The sequence below is a fragment of the Macaca fascicularis genome, chromosome X, assembly GCF_037993035.2.
Source record: "Macaca fascicularis isolate 582-1 chromosome X, T2T-MFA8v1.1".
Taxonomy (NCBI): domain Eukaryota; kingdom Metazoa; phylum Chordata; class Mammalia; order Primates; family Cercopithecidae; genus Macaca; species Macaca fascicularis.
Window position 1 is genome coordinate 76,344,816 of NC_088395.1, and position 15,627 is coordinate 76,360,442.

General features: G+C 42.7%; 1 protein-coding gene across 5 annotated transcripts in view; it reads left to right on the top strand.

The window, feature by feature from the left end:
- Positions 1-7,617: 7,617 nt before the first annotated feature.
- EDA (ectodysplasin A) overlaps positions 7,618-15,627 on the top strand; it is a 442,324-nt gene continuing 434,314 nt past the window's right edge. For all 5 annotated transcript variants that reach the window (XM_005593835.4, XM_005593836.4, XM_005593837.4 and 2 more), the window contains exon 1: positions 7,618-8,207. In XM_005593835.4, the coding sequence (XP_005593892.3) occupies positions 7,812-8,207 (396 nt within the window). In that variant the 5' untranslated portion in view covers positions 7,618-7,811. The remainder of the gene's footprint in view (positions 8,208-15,627) is intronic.

The following is a 15,627-nucleotide window of genomic DNA, read 5'->3' on the forward strand; positions in this document are numbered from 1 at the left end:
CCTAAATACTCCTGACAGCCTCGCTTATATAAATGTGCTCAGCATTTTATTTTACTTTGCTTTCCACCTAGAGCATCTGTCTTCTCTCCATCAAACCCAGACTCCTTCTGCCTTCAAACCACTGCTAAAATTCATCTCTTCAGAGTCTCCAATCCATTAACAAAGATTTGGTAAGGAATGGCTTGAGGTAGGTTCTGTAGGGGCTAAGACAGGGTCCTGTCCTTTGAGGAGTGCTGGCTATAAGCTGGAAAAATTAGACCCTCACACAGAATGGGGGAAGAATTAGCAATTGTGAGTGGCATACTCTGAGTGTCAGCTGTGTTGTATGGGCAGGGTGTCCTGATGGAGAGCACTGTGGGCAGGCAGGGTCAGGAGGGGGAGCTTGAGCTGGGCCTTGAAGAATGAGCCGATTTCAAATAGGCAAAGGGGAAGGGAAAGGAAATTGGAAAGGGGAAGTGGAATAATGTCAGCAAGAGGCGAAGAGGCAGGAATGTAGACATTTGTTCCTGGACAATGAGAGCCAAGGTTATGCAGAGGCAGAGGTTTGTGGAGCCCTAGCAGTGGCATAGCTGGAAAGATAGTGTGGGGCCAGACTGGAGGACCTTGGATGTTAAGCTACTGTTCTGAAGTCAGTGGGATTACTGTGCAGAAGAATGACCTGATAGGATCCAGATTTAAACACCTTCATCTAATTATAGTATACTCAGTGGCCTTGGAGTTAGGGCAAAATGGTGGTGGCAGTAGCAGCCAGGCAGGAGGGAGAAGAAACTCTGACTTCCAGCCAGTTTATCACTCTGCCACTCCAGAAATCTCACAATTGCTGTGTGTCTAGCTCTATAAAGCTGACACACTATCTGTTATCACCTGGGAGGTAAGGTTGAGAACATGGAGCATGGAATCTTTGAGCCAGTCAGACCTGGATTCAAATTCAGACTCTGCCACTTAGTTGCTTTTGAATATGGGCCAGTCATTTAACCTCCCTGAGCCTTGGTTTCCTCATCAGTGAAACATGGAAAATACTAAACTCACACAGAAGTTAATGAGAAAGACTGGCACATCAAAGATAAATCTTCAACCAATGTTCCTTTCCTTCCTTCTCCCCTCTTCTAGTTAGCTCTGTGACCCTGAGTATATTTATCTCTGGGAGAACTGCCTCGTGCAAAATGAGACAGTTGTCCTTTCCTGCTTTACTGTGCTAAAAGAAAAGGTCTTGCCTATCCAGTAACACATCTGACTAGTCCTTCTTTCTCCTTCTTCTTACTCTACTAGGGATGGAATTCATTCAGCCCATCAACAAACATTTACTGAGAGCCTACTATGTGTCAGGCACTATTCTTGGTCCTATAGACAAAGCAGTGAACAAAACCAGACAAAAATCTCTGCCCTTGTAGAACTGATATTCTAGTTGTGGCTGCAGAGGAGTCATACAATAAACAAATAAATATATAATATGTGCTAAGAAGAAAAATACAGCAAAGTAAGGGGACAGAGAATGATAGGTTGATAGAAAATTGGCCAAGGAAGGGTTCTCTGATAAGGTGACATCTAAGAAGAGTCCTGGAGGAAGTAAGGGAGAAGCCATGTGGCTGTCTGGGAGAATAGCATTCCAGGCAGGAGGAAATACAGGTAAGAAGACCATTAAGTGGGAGCATTCTTTGCAGGTTCAAGGAACAACCAAGAGCCCAAACATGACTGGAGCAGAGTGAACAAGGAAAATAGAGGTAGATTACAAGCCCAGGGAGGCAAACAGCAATCAGATAATGCATGGCCTTGTAGGCCAAGATAAGAACTTTGAGAGAGATCGAAAACCATTGGAGGATATGGAGCATAAGAGTGATAGACTCTGACTTAACATTTTCACAGAATGTCTCTGACTACAGGGTAGGGAATAAACTGTAGGATGGCCAGGACAACAGCATGGAGACCCTGTATACATTTATAGTAATCCAGGTGAGACAGCACTGGGGTTTGGACTAGGATGATGACAGGAAGGTGGTGAGAAGTGGTCAAGTTCTAGATATATTTTAAAGGCAGAACTGACAGAACTCACTAACAGATTTGATGTGGAGTGTTCAAGAAATCGTTCAAGGATGATCTCATGGTTTTGGGCCTGTCCAATGGAAGGTTGGCGTTGCCATTTGCTGAGATGCAGAAGACCAAGGGATAAGTACATTTTGGGGGAGAAGAGGTTTGGTTTTGGTCACATTGAGTTCGAGATGTCTATTAGACAGTTAAGTGAAAATGGAGAGGATGAAGTTGAATATACAAGCAACAAATCAGGGGAAGCTGGTGAGAACATATTAGGTCCTATCTCAAACTTTAAGTATGCAGAAGCAGGGCCAGGGACTTAGTGAAGGCAAATTATGCAAATGCTTTTCTACATTTCTGCCATGTCCTTGAGTACTGCTACATGTTTTTCCTCTCATCCTTTTTTGATGGAAATCTCCTACATAACAGGGACTAACATTTACTGTACATTTATTATATGCCACACAGCGATAGCATCTGAAGGAGTTGAGAAAGTGCCACCCCAAAATATGCCACTTTGGACTTCAAACTGAGGGCGTTTGGGGAACAGCAAATTCAGGGAGGGCTTTCTGAACTTTCCTTTTCTGTCTAAAGACAGATCCTCCAAAAGGAACTCAATCGTTTTGAATCCCCTCCCTGGAAATCTCATCAACCAGGGAAGATTAAACCCGTATTACAAGAGAGGAGACTGGAGGTTGACATCAGATGACCTTTATCACAGGGTGTCACTTATTTTTCTGAGGTCTCATTTATCTTTCCCCAAAATCATTTATTCCTCCTAGTGGCCTACTTCCCCCCTCCCCTCTTCCCTATGAAGAGGGTCTATAAGCTTCCAGATCTTGCTGGGTTGGGCATTCACTTTTTGTTCATGTGATGTCCCCATGCATGTAAAAAAAATGTGTATACCTGCTATCGTTTGGATGTGGTTTGTTTTCCCTACCAAATCTCATGCTGAAATTTGATTCCGAACGTTGGAGGCGGTGCCTAATGGGAAGTGTGTTGATTATGAGAACAGATTGCTTGTGAATAGATTAATGCCCTCCCTAGGGATGAATGCATTTTTGCTCTGTTAGTTCACCCCGTAACTGTTTTTTTTTTTAAAAAGAGCCTGCCCCCACCCCATCTCTCTTGCCTCCTGTCTCCCGATGTGATCTCTGCACATGCTAGCTCTCCTTCACCTTCTGCCATGAGTGAAAGCAGCCTGAGGTCCTCATCAAATGTCCAGTCCTAAACTTTTTCCAGACATCAGAATCATGAGCCAAATAACCTTCTCCTTTTTATAAATTACCCAGCCTCAGGTATTCCTTTATAGCAACATAAAATAGACTAAGATAATATATTTTCTCCTATGAATCTGCCTGCTGTCAATTTATTTCACAGACTCAGTTACCAAACCATCTGAGGATGGAGGAAAGCCTTCCCTCTCCTACACATCCTGTTTAAGACAGCTGTCTTGCAAAATATATACTGTCATCTCTATTTTGCAGATGAGAAAACTGAGGCTCTGTAAGAGAAGCAAAAATCACTTGTCCTAAGTCACATAGCTTATAAGTGAATAAGGTGGGATTCAAACCAGGATCTAAGTCCAAAGTTCGTGTTCCTTCCAACTATCTGCTGATCGCTAAGTAGGTCAGAGTCACCTGATCTCTATGTCGATTATTTATTCTGTGGATTAACCAGAGCTAAGAGGTATTTAAAACCTGTTCCTGCCTAACTCCTTAGCATATTCCACTCAATTGGTGGGTATTCAGTGGTTGTCAACATATTTTGAATCTTTATTATTTGGGGGTTGTCAACTAATATTGTTTTGTTTTATTTTATTTTATTTTTTAAGATGGAGTTTCGTTTTGTCACCCAGGCTGGAGTGCAATGGCATAATCTCGGCTCACTGCAACCTCTGCCTCTCTGGTTCAAGCGATTCTCCTGCCTCAGCCTCCTGAGTAGCTGGGATTACAGGTGCCCGCCACCACATCCAGCTAATTTTTGTATTTTTAGTGGAGATGGGGTTTCACCATGTTGGCCAGGCTGGTCTGGAACTCACGACCTCAGGCGATCTGCCCGCCTCAGCCTCCCAAAGTGTTGGGATTACAGGCATGAGCCACCATGCCCAGCTATATTATTTTAATATTAGGCCCAGACAAACAAAAGTAGGAAGGGAAACTTGATGGGACAGACAGGTCAGTGAAATATTACAAACCAACTCTATTTGAATTTCTTGATTATTTATTTTTCTGGATTATCCACAACTCCCATAGCAGTGCAAGTAAGAGGATAATTTCACAATTTTCATTTGGTTCCATTTCCTTTGTATCTTTTCCGTAATGTATTATGCAGCTATTCACCCAGGAAGTGTTTCATAAGTGGTACGGACAGGCATCCCTTGGATCAGTTCCCTTTTTGGAATTCTAGGTAGTCTAAGTTACCATGAGTGACTTCATGTCTTATTCATTTGACAAACAATATTGGTGCCTACCATGTGGTAGGTGCCATGCTAGGTATTAGAAATATCAAAATAAAACAGTATTGGTGTCTACTATGTGGTAGGTGCTATACTAGGGATTAGAAATATCAAAATAGAAAGGACACAATTCTTACCATCAAGGAGCTCATAGTTTAGTGGTAAGAAATCCATGTAAAACATTCAAAATGCAGTGTGGTAAGTGATATCATCGAGGTATGCTCAGGGTGTAATGAAAGCATAAAGGAAGTCTGGTTAGAGTGAGTTGTGGGGCCATACCAGAGAGAACATGTGAATTGATTCTTAAAGAATTTTTCAGGTTTCCAAGGTAGGGGCAATCTTGACAAAGAAACTAGCTTGTTCAAAGGCATGGTGGTGTGAGAAGTGTCAGCAAATTTAGTAGTGTGCAAGCATGACTTCCTTGTAAAATGGTGGAAGATAATGTTGGAGAGACAGATTAGAGGTCATGTTAAGGAGCTTGTATCTTGTCTCCCGTAGTACATGGGATCAGACAGGTAAGGTGAATGAGTGATGAGGACAGTATTGAAGGATAGAAGAAAGAGGTGGTGATGGCTGTAGAACTTGATTGTTCATGCTTGTTTCAAGGAGGCAGTTCTAGCTGAATGTAGCCACATGGGAATGTGAATCCAGAGTTGTCAGGTCTTCTGGTTTTTTAACAGAAAAGCGGGAAATCTGGATTTTTTAAAATGTGAAATCTCCAGAGTTCCAATAGCTGACAATTGCTTTTTTTTTTTTTTAAATTCAAAGGTTTAGTCAATACTGCACCAAACACTACACTGGATGTGGTCTGCAGACTGTCATTGAGACCTGTGCTTTAGGGGACAGGATATGTATGGAAGCATAGAAGCTAACTGAAGCAACACTTTAAAACACTTAAAAAATAACCACATACATTCCTCTCTGGATTGCCCCATTCCAACATTTCTACTGCATATGATGACACATGTTTTTTCTCTGGGGAAGCAAAGAGACGTCCCAGGTCAAATGCAACCCTCAGGGCTTCTGAGGGCAATGGTGTAATCCAGAGTCTCAGTCAAGCCTGGTAGAACATGGTAAGGTGAGACCAGTGTGGCCCCTGAACATCACCGTCACCACCAGGAGATGGCTGTCATTTGTTTCCTTTTCATTTTAGAGGAAGAAAGGGCAGCCTGTTTAAACTGTGTATGCAAGAAAGTCAACACAGCCAGTGACAACACAGATAAAATACAGTGTAAAGGCTATTAAAGTTCAAACTCCTCATTTTACTGCCAGAGAAACGAAGGCCCTGGAAAAGCACAGTGACTTGCTCAGAGTGACCCAGCAACCTAGTGGCAGGATGAAGTCTCCTGACTCCTGGTCTAGCATTCTTTCCAATAATCCCGGGCTGTGATAATTAAAGTAAATCAGCCTGGCAGTTTTCCTAGCATCTAGAATTCCTGGACTGGACAAGCAGGACTTGAGAGCAGCTGTTAGACACCTTTTTTCCCCTTAGCTCTAGCATGATGATATTCTTTGTGAACTTTATATTTCATGGGTAGGGGTTAAAGAGAGGACACGAAGATGTTTTTGAAGCACTGAGACCATTCACAAAGCGTATAGAGAAAAGTTGTCTGTGGCTAATATATTTAAGGCTTATGACCTCTGTGCTCTCTGGACTGACCTGCCAGCAGATGCTTTTGGTTTTGTGTTTTATTTCTCTTCTTTTGTCTTCTTTTCTATCTCTATCTATGTTTTTCTTCTCTTCCACCAGCCTAGGTCTTAGGCCTACACATAAGTGCTCCTGGCATTGCTGAGCCTCCATGATGACACTCAAGATGCCCGCTGCAAGTCAATGAAATTGTTAATTATTCATTACTCAATTAATAACATGGAATGAGAGTGCGTAGTGACTATGAAGTGTACATGCTTCCCCTGCTGTAGTCATTTCACTTTCTATAATCTCAGACTAGTAACTCTTGTCAATTGTGACTCTTGATTTAACTAATCCTTTCCATCCTTCATTTCAGGGTCTATTGTTCTGCCATTTGCCACTTTTTTTTTTTCTTTCTCTGAACCCGTTTCTGATTGGTGCAGCTGTTGAAGATGCTGCAGTTGCAGCAGTATACATCTGGAACATTTGGCTGACTTGTTGAACTTCCCCCAGGGAGTACTCCAGGAGAAGGATGGGAGGGGTGGAGAGGCCAGAACAGTTGCCTGTAAATAAAGATGCCAGTAGTGTCTGACCATTCTGTGGACCACCCTTGTAAAAATCCACTTCATTCTGGCCCTCGGTTTCCCTATCTACTCACTGAAGGCGTATGTTCTCCAATCAAAACTGCTGCAGTGGAAGAAATCTATTCTGGCTGTGGATGCTCTCATACAGCATTTTCTGCATTGTATCAATAGATATTTGTTGAATTAATTAAGAAATCCTAGGAGACTGTTTTACCCTTCATGGGACAACATCATTTCAGTTCCGCTTGGCATGGGTCGGCTTCTCTGTTACTTAGATTGAGCCTTCAGAGTCACTCCAGGAGTGAGGCTGCTTGAGTCCCACCCATTCCCATAGTTCCCAGGCTCCTGGGTCTCCTTTTCTTCGGGCGAGCCATTGAATTGCAAACACAGCAGGCATGGTTTCATTCCAAACCCGGAGCTGTTTTAATTAGTTTAACGTCTGTTAAACGCTTTGAAGATTGGAAGCAACAGATAAGTACTGGATGATGTTATTAACAACTGCAGTTAATTGCGAACATTTCTATTAATGCTAGTTTCTGCCTCCTTTTCTTTGCTCTACTTTCTTTCCAAGGTTCCCAAATTCGTAGCCTCCCCCTCTTTTCCTCCCCGTACTGGCGATATAGGGTTAAACTGGGGCGGAGCCCAGGGATGAACGACGGCGCCAGTCACCAACTGGGACGGGGCAAGCGGGAAGAGCTGGGTGGGGCGGCCAGACAGAGGCGAACCCTCACGCCCCCAGGCCCCGCCCCGCGGCTGGACGCCCGGTTGGAACGGCACGGGGCGGGGCGCCGAGGCTTGGCGGCCCCGTGGTTGGGCGTCCCGGCAGCCGCTTGAGGGATGGGGCGGGGTCGGCCGGGACCTCCTCCTTCATTCCCTCGGCGGGCCGAGCCGTCCCTCTCTCCCGCCCCTCCTCCTCCCTTTCCCACCCCTCGGAGTGGAGCTGCACATGCGGCTGCTCCCTGCTCCGTCCCGCCCAGCCACCGTCGCGCAGGAACGGGTCCCTGCAGCCCCCAGCCGATGGCAGGACAGTAGCCGCCTGTCAGAGGTCGTGAACGGCTGAGGCAGACGCAGCGGCTCCCGGGCCTCAAGAGAGTGGGTGTCTCCGGAGGCCATGGGCTACCCGGAGGTGGAGCGCAGGGAACTCCTGCCTGCGGCAGCGCCACGGGAGCGAGGGAGCCAGGGCTGCGGGTGTCGCGGGGCCCCTGCCCGGGCGGGAGAAGGGAACAGTTGCCTGCTCTTCCTGGGTTTCTTTGGCCTCTCGCTGGCCCTCCACCTGCTGACGTTGTGCTGCTACCTAGAGTTGCGCTCGGAGTTGCGGCGGGAACGGGGAGCCGAGTCCCGCCTTGGCGGCTCGGGCACCCCTGGCACCTCTGGCACCCTAAGCAGCCTCGGTGGCCTCGACCCTGACAGCCCCATCACCACTCACCTTGGGCAGCCGTCACCTCAGCAGCAGCCGTTGGAACCGGGAGAAGCTGCACTCCCCTCTGACTCCCAGGACGGGCACCAGGTGAGTCACCTAGTAGGGGCGGCGGCGGCCCCCTCCCCTCGCGGGTAGGGCGAGGGCCCTCCGCCACAGGGGCCTGGGGGCACTCTGCCACCTCGAGCCAATTTAGAGGGCAGGACCAGGGAGGGACCAGGCGAGCAGGGGAGAGGTTGTCCAGGGCAGGTTGTCTTCGGTCCCTGGCCCAATCTGGACTCCCTGGGGACCCCTTGACTTGGAAAGTCTAGCGCGCGCCCGCGGCCCCTGGCTGCGGGCTGCCTGGAGAAAAGTTGGCGAAGCTCCCGTCGAGGAGGTGCCTGCGCTGCCCCCCGGCCGACTAACGGCTTGGCCCTTCTGCTCGTGATGAGGTTCTCTGCCCGCGGTGCTTGTTTTTTCGTGTCTAGAGCTGATGCCAGAACCAGCAGGCTCCCCTTTGGAGTTGGAGCTGTAAACAGCTGTAATAACTGCTCCACGCCCGCCTGTTGAAACAACTTTTAACCGCATTTTCAGCGCGGGTCCTTGTGCGCTGACCAGAACGTGGGCTTGTTCACACTTACCTGCAATTTGAGACTGATTGTCCTCAGCGTTCTAGTGAGGATCAGCGCCCCTGAGGAATTCTGGTAGAAATATGCCGTCTTGCTAGACAACTTCTGAACAGCAATTTAAAAAATCTATGGAAATAAAACTCACCCTTTGCATGCCGGTTCTGATTCTTAAGCGGGGTAGGTGTGCGGTGGGAAGGGTGGGTGGGAAGCGCTTTTGCTACTGCTAGCTTGAGAACAGGAATCTGCCAATGGAATAATTACTCAGGACTAGTCCCCCAAGAGCAGTTTTGTTTTGTTTGTTTTTGCAGCCTTTATGGTGTTTGTGCCCTTATTAGCAAACTATTAGCTTTGGCGTTTGTTTTCCACTCTTTCTAGCTCTTTATTCAAGTAAATTTAGTTCACTTAATGTAAATATTGTCTTCGTTGCCATATGTGAAACTTAGGAGAAGCATCCAAGGATCCTTTTGAGGTGGCTAAAGAATAATAGTAAAATTGTACCTCTTAGGGAAGAGAGCAAGTTGTACAAATAAGTTCCTTGAGGTGAGGGACCCAAGCCTTCTATATTTACTTCCACATCCAGAGTCATTGTCACAACTCTGTAAACATTATTTGTGCCACTTTGACCTCCCATCTAAAGTGGTACACTTGATAGAGACATCACATTCATGATCATAGTGTAATGTTAGGACTGATACTTTAAAAAAAAAAAAACAAAAAACAACAACAACAAAAAAGATGTCCGTTGTAAAGTTGCCTTGAGCCTTAAAATGTCTTACTAGCACACTCCAATTTATATAACAGCTTATCAAAGAAGAGAATCAGCAGACATGCTTCTCATACTTGAAACTTTAAACATTGTAGCTAAACGATAATTAACTAGGATTCTGACTCCTTTTATTTATCTACTGCCACTCCCGCCACACCCCAATGCCCAGTAGAAATATTTAGCAGCTGAACATTGATATTCTGTGAAAAGATGAAAAAATTAAACTTCTTTAGTCAAATGTTGGCCAAGACTTTTTGGCATTCAGGATGGACAGAGCCGCTTTTATAGACTGGGGATTAGCAGAACAGCTGTACTCTAGGGCTTCTGTGATGGCATGAAACTCTTACAGGTGTGTAATGGCATTTAGTTACCTCCCTTTGTGTGACACTAAAATAGTTCTCTCTAGGTTTAAACACAGCTTCCTACCTTCTGTCCTTTATTCTTTCTGTTTTAATATTTTTGAGCAATAGAAGCAAGGATACTAGCTCTTTACATTTGTTGACATCAGTTGGAATCAGTTTCCTAGAGTTATGAAGGGCTTATATGAGTCCATTTTGTTTGATTCCCTTGGGAAACATAGGCCCTAATGGGAAAGTGACTTGCCCAAGGTCACATAACTAGAGTCAAAACTGGGATGATAGTTGCTCTCTTAACTCCTAGTTCAGTGCTCATTCCCTCAACTACCTCCTGGGACCTTTTGCGAGGGAGCAAGATGGAGCTCCATATTAGAACTTTTGCAAAGTAGAGCACTCAGATCTGCATCATTTTGTTCTACTCTACCTGTATTTTGACCACAGTAAGTTTAACCATGTATTCCTTATTCTTCCTGAACTTCACTTTCAGATTTGGAGTATACTTTGAAGGAATTTTAGCCCAAAATCAACTTAAGTTTAAGTTATTCAACTTGTGTATCTTATCTTGTATATTAGTTTTAGTATACAAAAATAAGTTTTTTAAAAAGTTGATTGGGTATTAAATTAATACTGCTACAAGCTTGGGTAAAATTTCTAGTGCCCTGGTGCACCCTCTGCTGGCTTTACAGGGACATTTAATTTTCAGTATCTGCTGACACTCAGAATTCTACATTGTGCTGACAGATTCTGATTCGGTAAATAAGGAAGTAAACAGCCTTGTGGGATTTGGCCACGTAGGTCATATTTTTATATTTTAGTTTTTCAACACAAACAACTGCTGTTACAGCAAATCTTGGATGGAGAGGAAGAAAGATAAAAATATACATCCTTCAATGGGCAGTACATTCAGGTTTCTTACTAGTTTATCTGCAAGGAGTGAAGGCAAGCTGATGACAGTAAACTGCAGGAAGCTTTCATGAGACCAAGTGGGCAGAACAGTCAGAGACACTTCATGCAGGTAGGCAAAAGTAAACCTATTCATTCTTATGAGATGATGGGCTCTGGGCTCTCAGTTATGACTCAAGAAAGGGACCTGGAAATCACTGTAGATGTGTGCATATCATCTCTCAATTTAAAAACTTTTTAAGCAGGGCACACAAGGAAGTTAGGGCAGGTAGGATACAGAGCAGAGAGATGAGCACATTTCTCCATGTGAAATGTTAGAAAAGTCTCCCCGGTAGGGGCACACTTGCTGATGATAAAGTGAGAGAGTCACATCAGACTTTCTGTAATCAATCATCTCCTTCAGCTGGAGCAGCCAAGTAGCTGAGATTTGTCTGGATAGTTGGTGGAGATTATCTCAAGAGCAAGGGATATCTCATTTGTGTCTGAATTAGGACAATATACAGTAATATGATTGTCAGCGTAACAAACTAAAAATCAGTGGTGATCATTCTGTGGAGATGTTGCTCCAGTTGTGATTGTGGTCCTCAAAGGCCAAGAATGTAGTGGGTATCATCAGGAAGGGTGTCAAAAACAACAAAACACTTACAAAACACTTATTTTTTCCATGTACAAGATCAAAAGCAGATTTGCTTCTACAATCAGACAGGAAATTCCGGTGACTGCTCCTCAAGAAAAGCCTAACAGCTGATAAAAGTCCTCAGAAACCCCATTAAATTGATCAAAAGGATGAAGGGATTTTCTAGTTTTTTTCTCAGTCTGGATAGAAAGAGGCTGAAGGAGGAATATGATCAAAGTCTACCAAACCATGAGCGAGATGAATATGGTTAATATATTCATGTAACTTAACAATCCAGTTCAATAAATAGAAAGCCTGCTTTGCCAGACACAATGTTAAGTATTAGATACTTTTTAATGTTTGAAAAATTATTTTCAAGAGGAGGCAAATAAAGGTAGTATCTTATTCAACTCATTGTCTCAAGTAATAGTCAAAATTATGGGTAGATCAATACGGATTTACTTAAAACTCTAGGGCTATTTGGAGTATGTTCCTAATTATTTGAGGTGATGTCATAGATGTCAACCTTAAAGTTCTACAAAACGTTGCTTGACATAACTAGATAGACCATTAGTGTATCCAGAGTTGACATTACCTGTGTTAAGGCTTTTTGATCAAGAACATAACTAGGAATCATTTGAGGTGATTCAAGGTGAGCACAATGAATAAATCCAAGGATTTTTTTTTTTTTAATGGAGGTGGGATCTAGATAAAATACATTTACTGTGGGTTTAAATACAGAACTTTTGATCAACTTGCTTCATTATTCCCATCCCATTTTCTCTCTCACTAACTCTGCTGCAACCCAGCCACCATATCCTGCTTAGAATCATTCTTTAGTTGTTATTGCTGTTGTTGTTTTTAAATACATTTTATGTCTTTACATTAGAGCTCCTTAGAAATCCGCCTTCATTTTTGTCTTTCTCCATAATGCCTGACACAGTGCTAGTTACAATTACTGTACTCAAATACTTGTTGAGTTGAATATTCTTTTTTTTTTTTTTTTTTTTTTGAGACGGAGTCTCGCTGTGTCACCCAGGCTGGAGTGCAGTGGCCGGATCTCAGCTCACTGCAAGCTCCGCCTCCCGGGTTTTTACGTCATTCTCCTGCCTCAGCCTCCCGAGTAGCCGGGACTACAGGCGCCCGCCACCTCACCCGGCTAGTTTTTCGTATTTTTTAGTAGAGACGGGGTTTCACCGTGTTAGCCAGGATGGTCTCGAACTCCTGACCTCGTGATCCGCCCGTCTCGGCCTCCCAAAGTGCTGGGATTACAGGCTTGAGCCACCGCGCCCGGCCCCGAGTTGAATATTCTTTTGGGACTATGGACGTGTTTATGTAAAACAAAGACATTTTCTCTTTCTGTAACAGGCCTGTTTTCCTCAGGTCTTGCTAAGCCTGTGACCTGTCAGCTATGCTTAGGTGAGTAAATAGTTCCACTGGCAATGTTTCACTGATTTCTAGAATAATTAGAAAGTGAAATGGAGAAGGGCCTTAACCATGTGGTCAGTCTCCCAGTTTCACATCTTCTCTCTAAGATGGTACAAAAAGCTTCCTGTAATATATTGTTTGATGTTTTGTTTTATTTGCTTTCAGGTCTCATATCTTTCTTTCTGTCTTAGATCTTGTGAAAAAATAATCTGTAATTTATCTGTAACTACCTTATAGAGAAGATCTCTTTGTAGTAGAGAACCTCTGAAGCCATTTAATTCCCAAGAACATTACCAAGAGAAACTACCTTGCCTGTAGAGGACCATTTTATCTGACTCCTCTGTAAATACTCAGGACTTAGCTTTTCATTTCATTTCTTTCTTTTATTAAAAATCTTTTCTATTGAAGTATAACTCATACACAGAAAAGTATATAAATAATATTTGTACAGTTTTATGAATCATTACAAAGTGAATATACTCATGTCACCAGCACCCAGGTCAAGAAATAGAACATTATTATATTCCACAACTCCTACTTATATCCTATTGTTATCAGTATATCCTCCTCACTCTCTCAAGTTCTAACACCATAGATTAGTTTTTTTATCTTTCTCCACAGTGCGTGACATAGTGCTAGTTGGATTAGTTCATTAGTTTTGTTCATTTTGAACTTTATATAAATGAAATAAAACAGTGTGTATTCTTTTGGATCTGGAGTTTTTTGTCAATACTGTTTTTGTGACATCCGTTCAGGTTGCTGCATGTGGCTGTAATTTTTTATTTGTATTTTTTGTGTGTGTGAGACAGGGTCTTGCTCTGTCACCCAGGTTGGAGTGCAGTGGCATGATCATGGCTCACTGCAGCCATGACCTCCCAGGCGCAAGCGGTCTTCCAACCTCAGCTTTCTGAGTAGCTGGGACCACAGGCACATGCCACCATGCCTGGCTCATTTTTAATTTTTTTATAGAGACAGGATCTCTATATGTTGCCCAGGCTGGTCTTAAACTCCTGGCCTCAAGCTATACTCCCACCTCAGTGTACCAAAGTGCTGGGATTACAGGTGTGAACCACCATGCCCAGCCATTTGTTTGTATTTTTGTATATTATTTCATTGCTTGAATATACCACAGTTTATTTACCCTATTTTTAATGAATTTATGGATTGTTTCCAGTCTGGGGCTATTACGGATGCTGATGTTGTGGATATTATTGTACATGTCTTTTGGTTACATATGCTTGAATTTCTATTGCTTGTATACCTAGGATTGGAGTTGCTGGGTCATAGGGGATGTATATTTTTGACATTATTGATAATGACAGTTTTTTAAAGTTATTGTATCAGTTTACATTCTTGCCAGCAATGCATGAGAATTTCAGTTGTTTCATATTCTTACTAACACTTGGTATTGCCAGTCTTTTTAAACGTAGCCATTCTGGTGGGTGGCTTTGTAGTAATATCCGGTGATTTTAATTGGCATTTCTCAGAAGACTGATGAGGTTGTGCTCCTTTTCATGTTTATTATGCATTTGCATATCTTCTCTGAAGTGCCTATACAAGTTTTTTGCCCATTTTTCTATTAATTTGTCTGTCCTTTTCTTATAGATTTGTAGGGATTCTTTATATACTCTGAATATGAACTATTTTTGTATTTTTTATGTTGTAAGCCATTCCCAAATCTGTGATTTACCTTTCTTTATGGTATCCTTTGATGAACAGAAGTTTTTAATTTTAATGTGTTTAATTTTTCAGTATTTTCCTTTATGGGTAGTGTTTTCTATGTCCCATTTAAGAAATATTTTCTTACCTTGAAATTGTAGATATTCTCCCATATTATCTTCTAGAGGCTTTATGTTTTTGACATTTACATTTAGGTCTATACTCCACTTGAAATCAATTTTTGTGTATGCTAAGATACAGAAACAGCTTCATTTTAAAAAATATAGATATCCAGCTGATCCAGTACCATTAATTATAAGGACCATCTTTCCCCCAGTCCTCTACAGCATCACCTTTGTCATAAATCAGGTGCCTGTATATGTGCAAGATTGTTTCTGAACTGTTTATTCTGTTGGTCTCTTTGTCATTGCGTCGCTACCACAATCTTAATCACTGGACTTTATTATTATCTGGTAAAGCAAGTCCTTTTACCTTGTTCCTCTTATTTAAAAGTATCTTGGATATTCTTGGCCCTTTGCATTTAGAATCAGCTTGTCATGTTGCACAAAAAAGAAAAAAAAAGAAACGTGCTGGGATTTTTATTGGGATTGCAGTGAATCCAAAAATCAATTTAGGGGGAACTCATCATTTTATGGTATTCAGTTTTCCAATCCATGAACATGCCCAGCAGATTTGGTGTTTGGTGAGTGCCTTCTTCCTGATCCATAGAATGACACACTCTTGCTGTATCCTCACGTGGTGGAAGGGATAAATGCACTTCCTTGGACCTATTTTAAAAGGAAACTAATCTCATTTACAAGGACTCTGCCCTCATTATTTAATTGCCCCCTAAAAGCCTCATCAAATACCATCACATTGGTGATGATATTTCAACATATGAATTTTGGGGGGAACACAAACATTCAGATCATAGCAAACCTGTTTTAGACATTTTCTCAGCATCCTTTATGTCTGTTACATACTTTTCTCTATATTCTATCCTTTTTTTTCTCTCTATACTTCATTCTGGGTATTTTCTTTTTTTTTCTTTTTGAGACGGTTGCCTCTACATACTTTATTTTAAAAAAATCTTCACAAGAACAATGCAAGGTAGATACTGCCGTCTCTATTTTTACATGTGGAGAAACAGACCCAGAGGGGTTAGATAACTGTT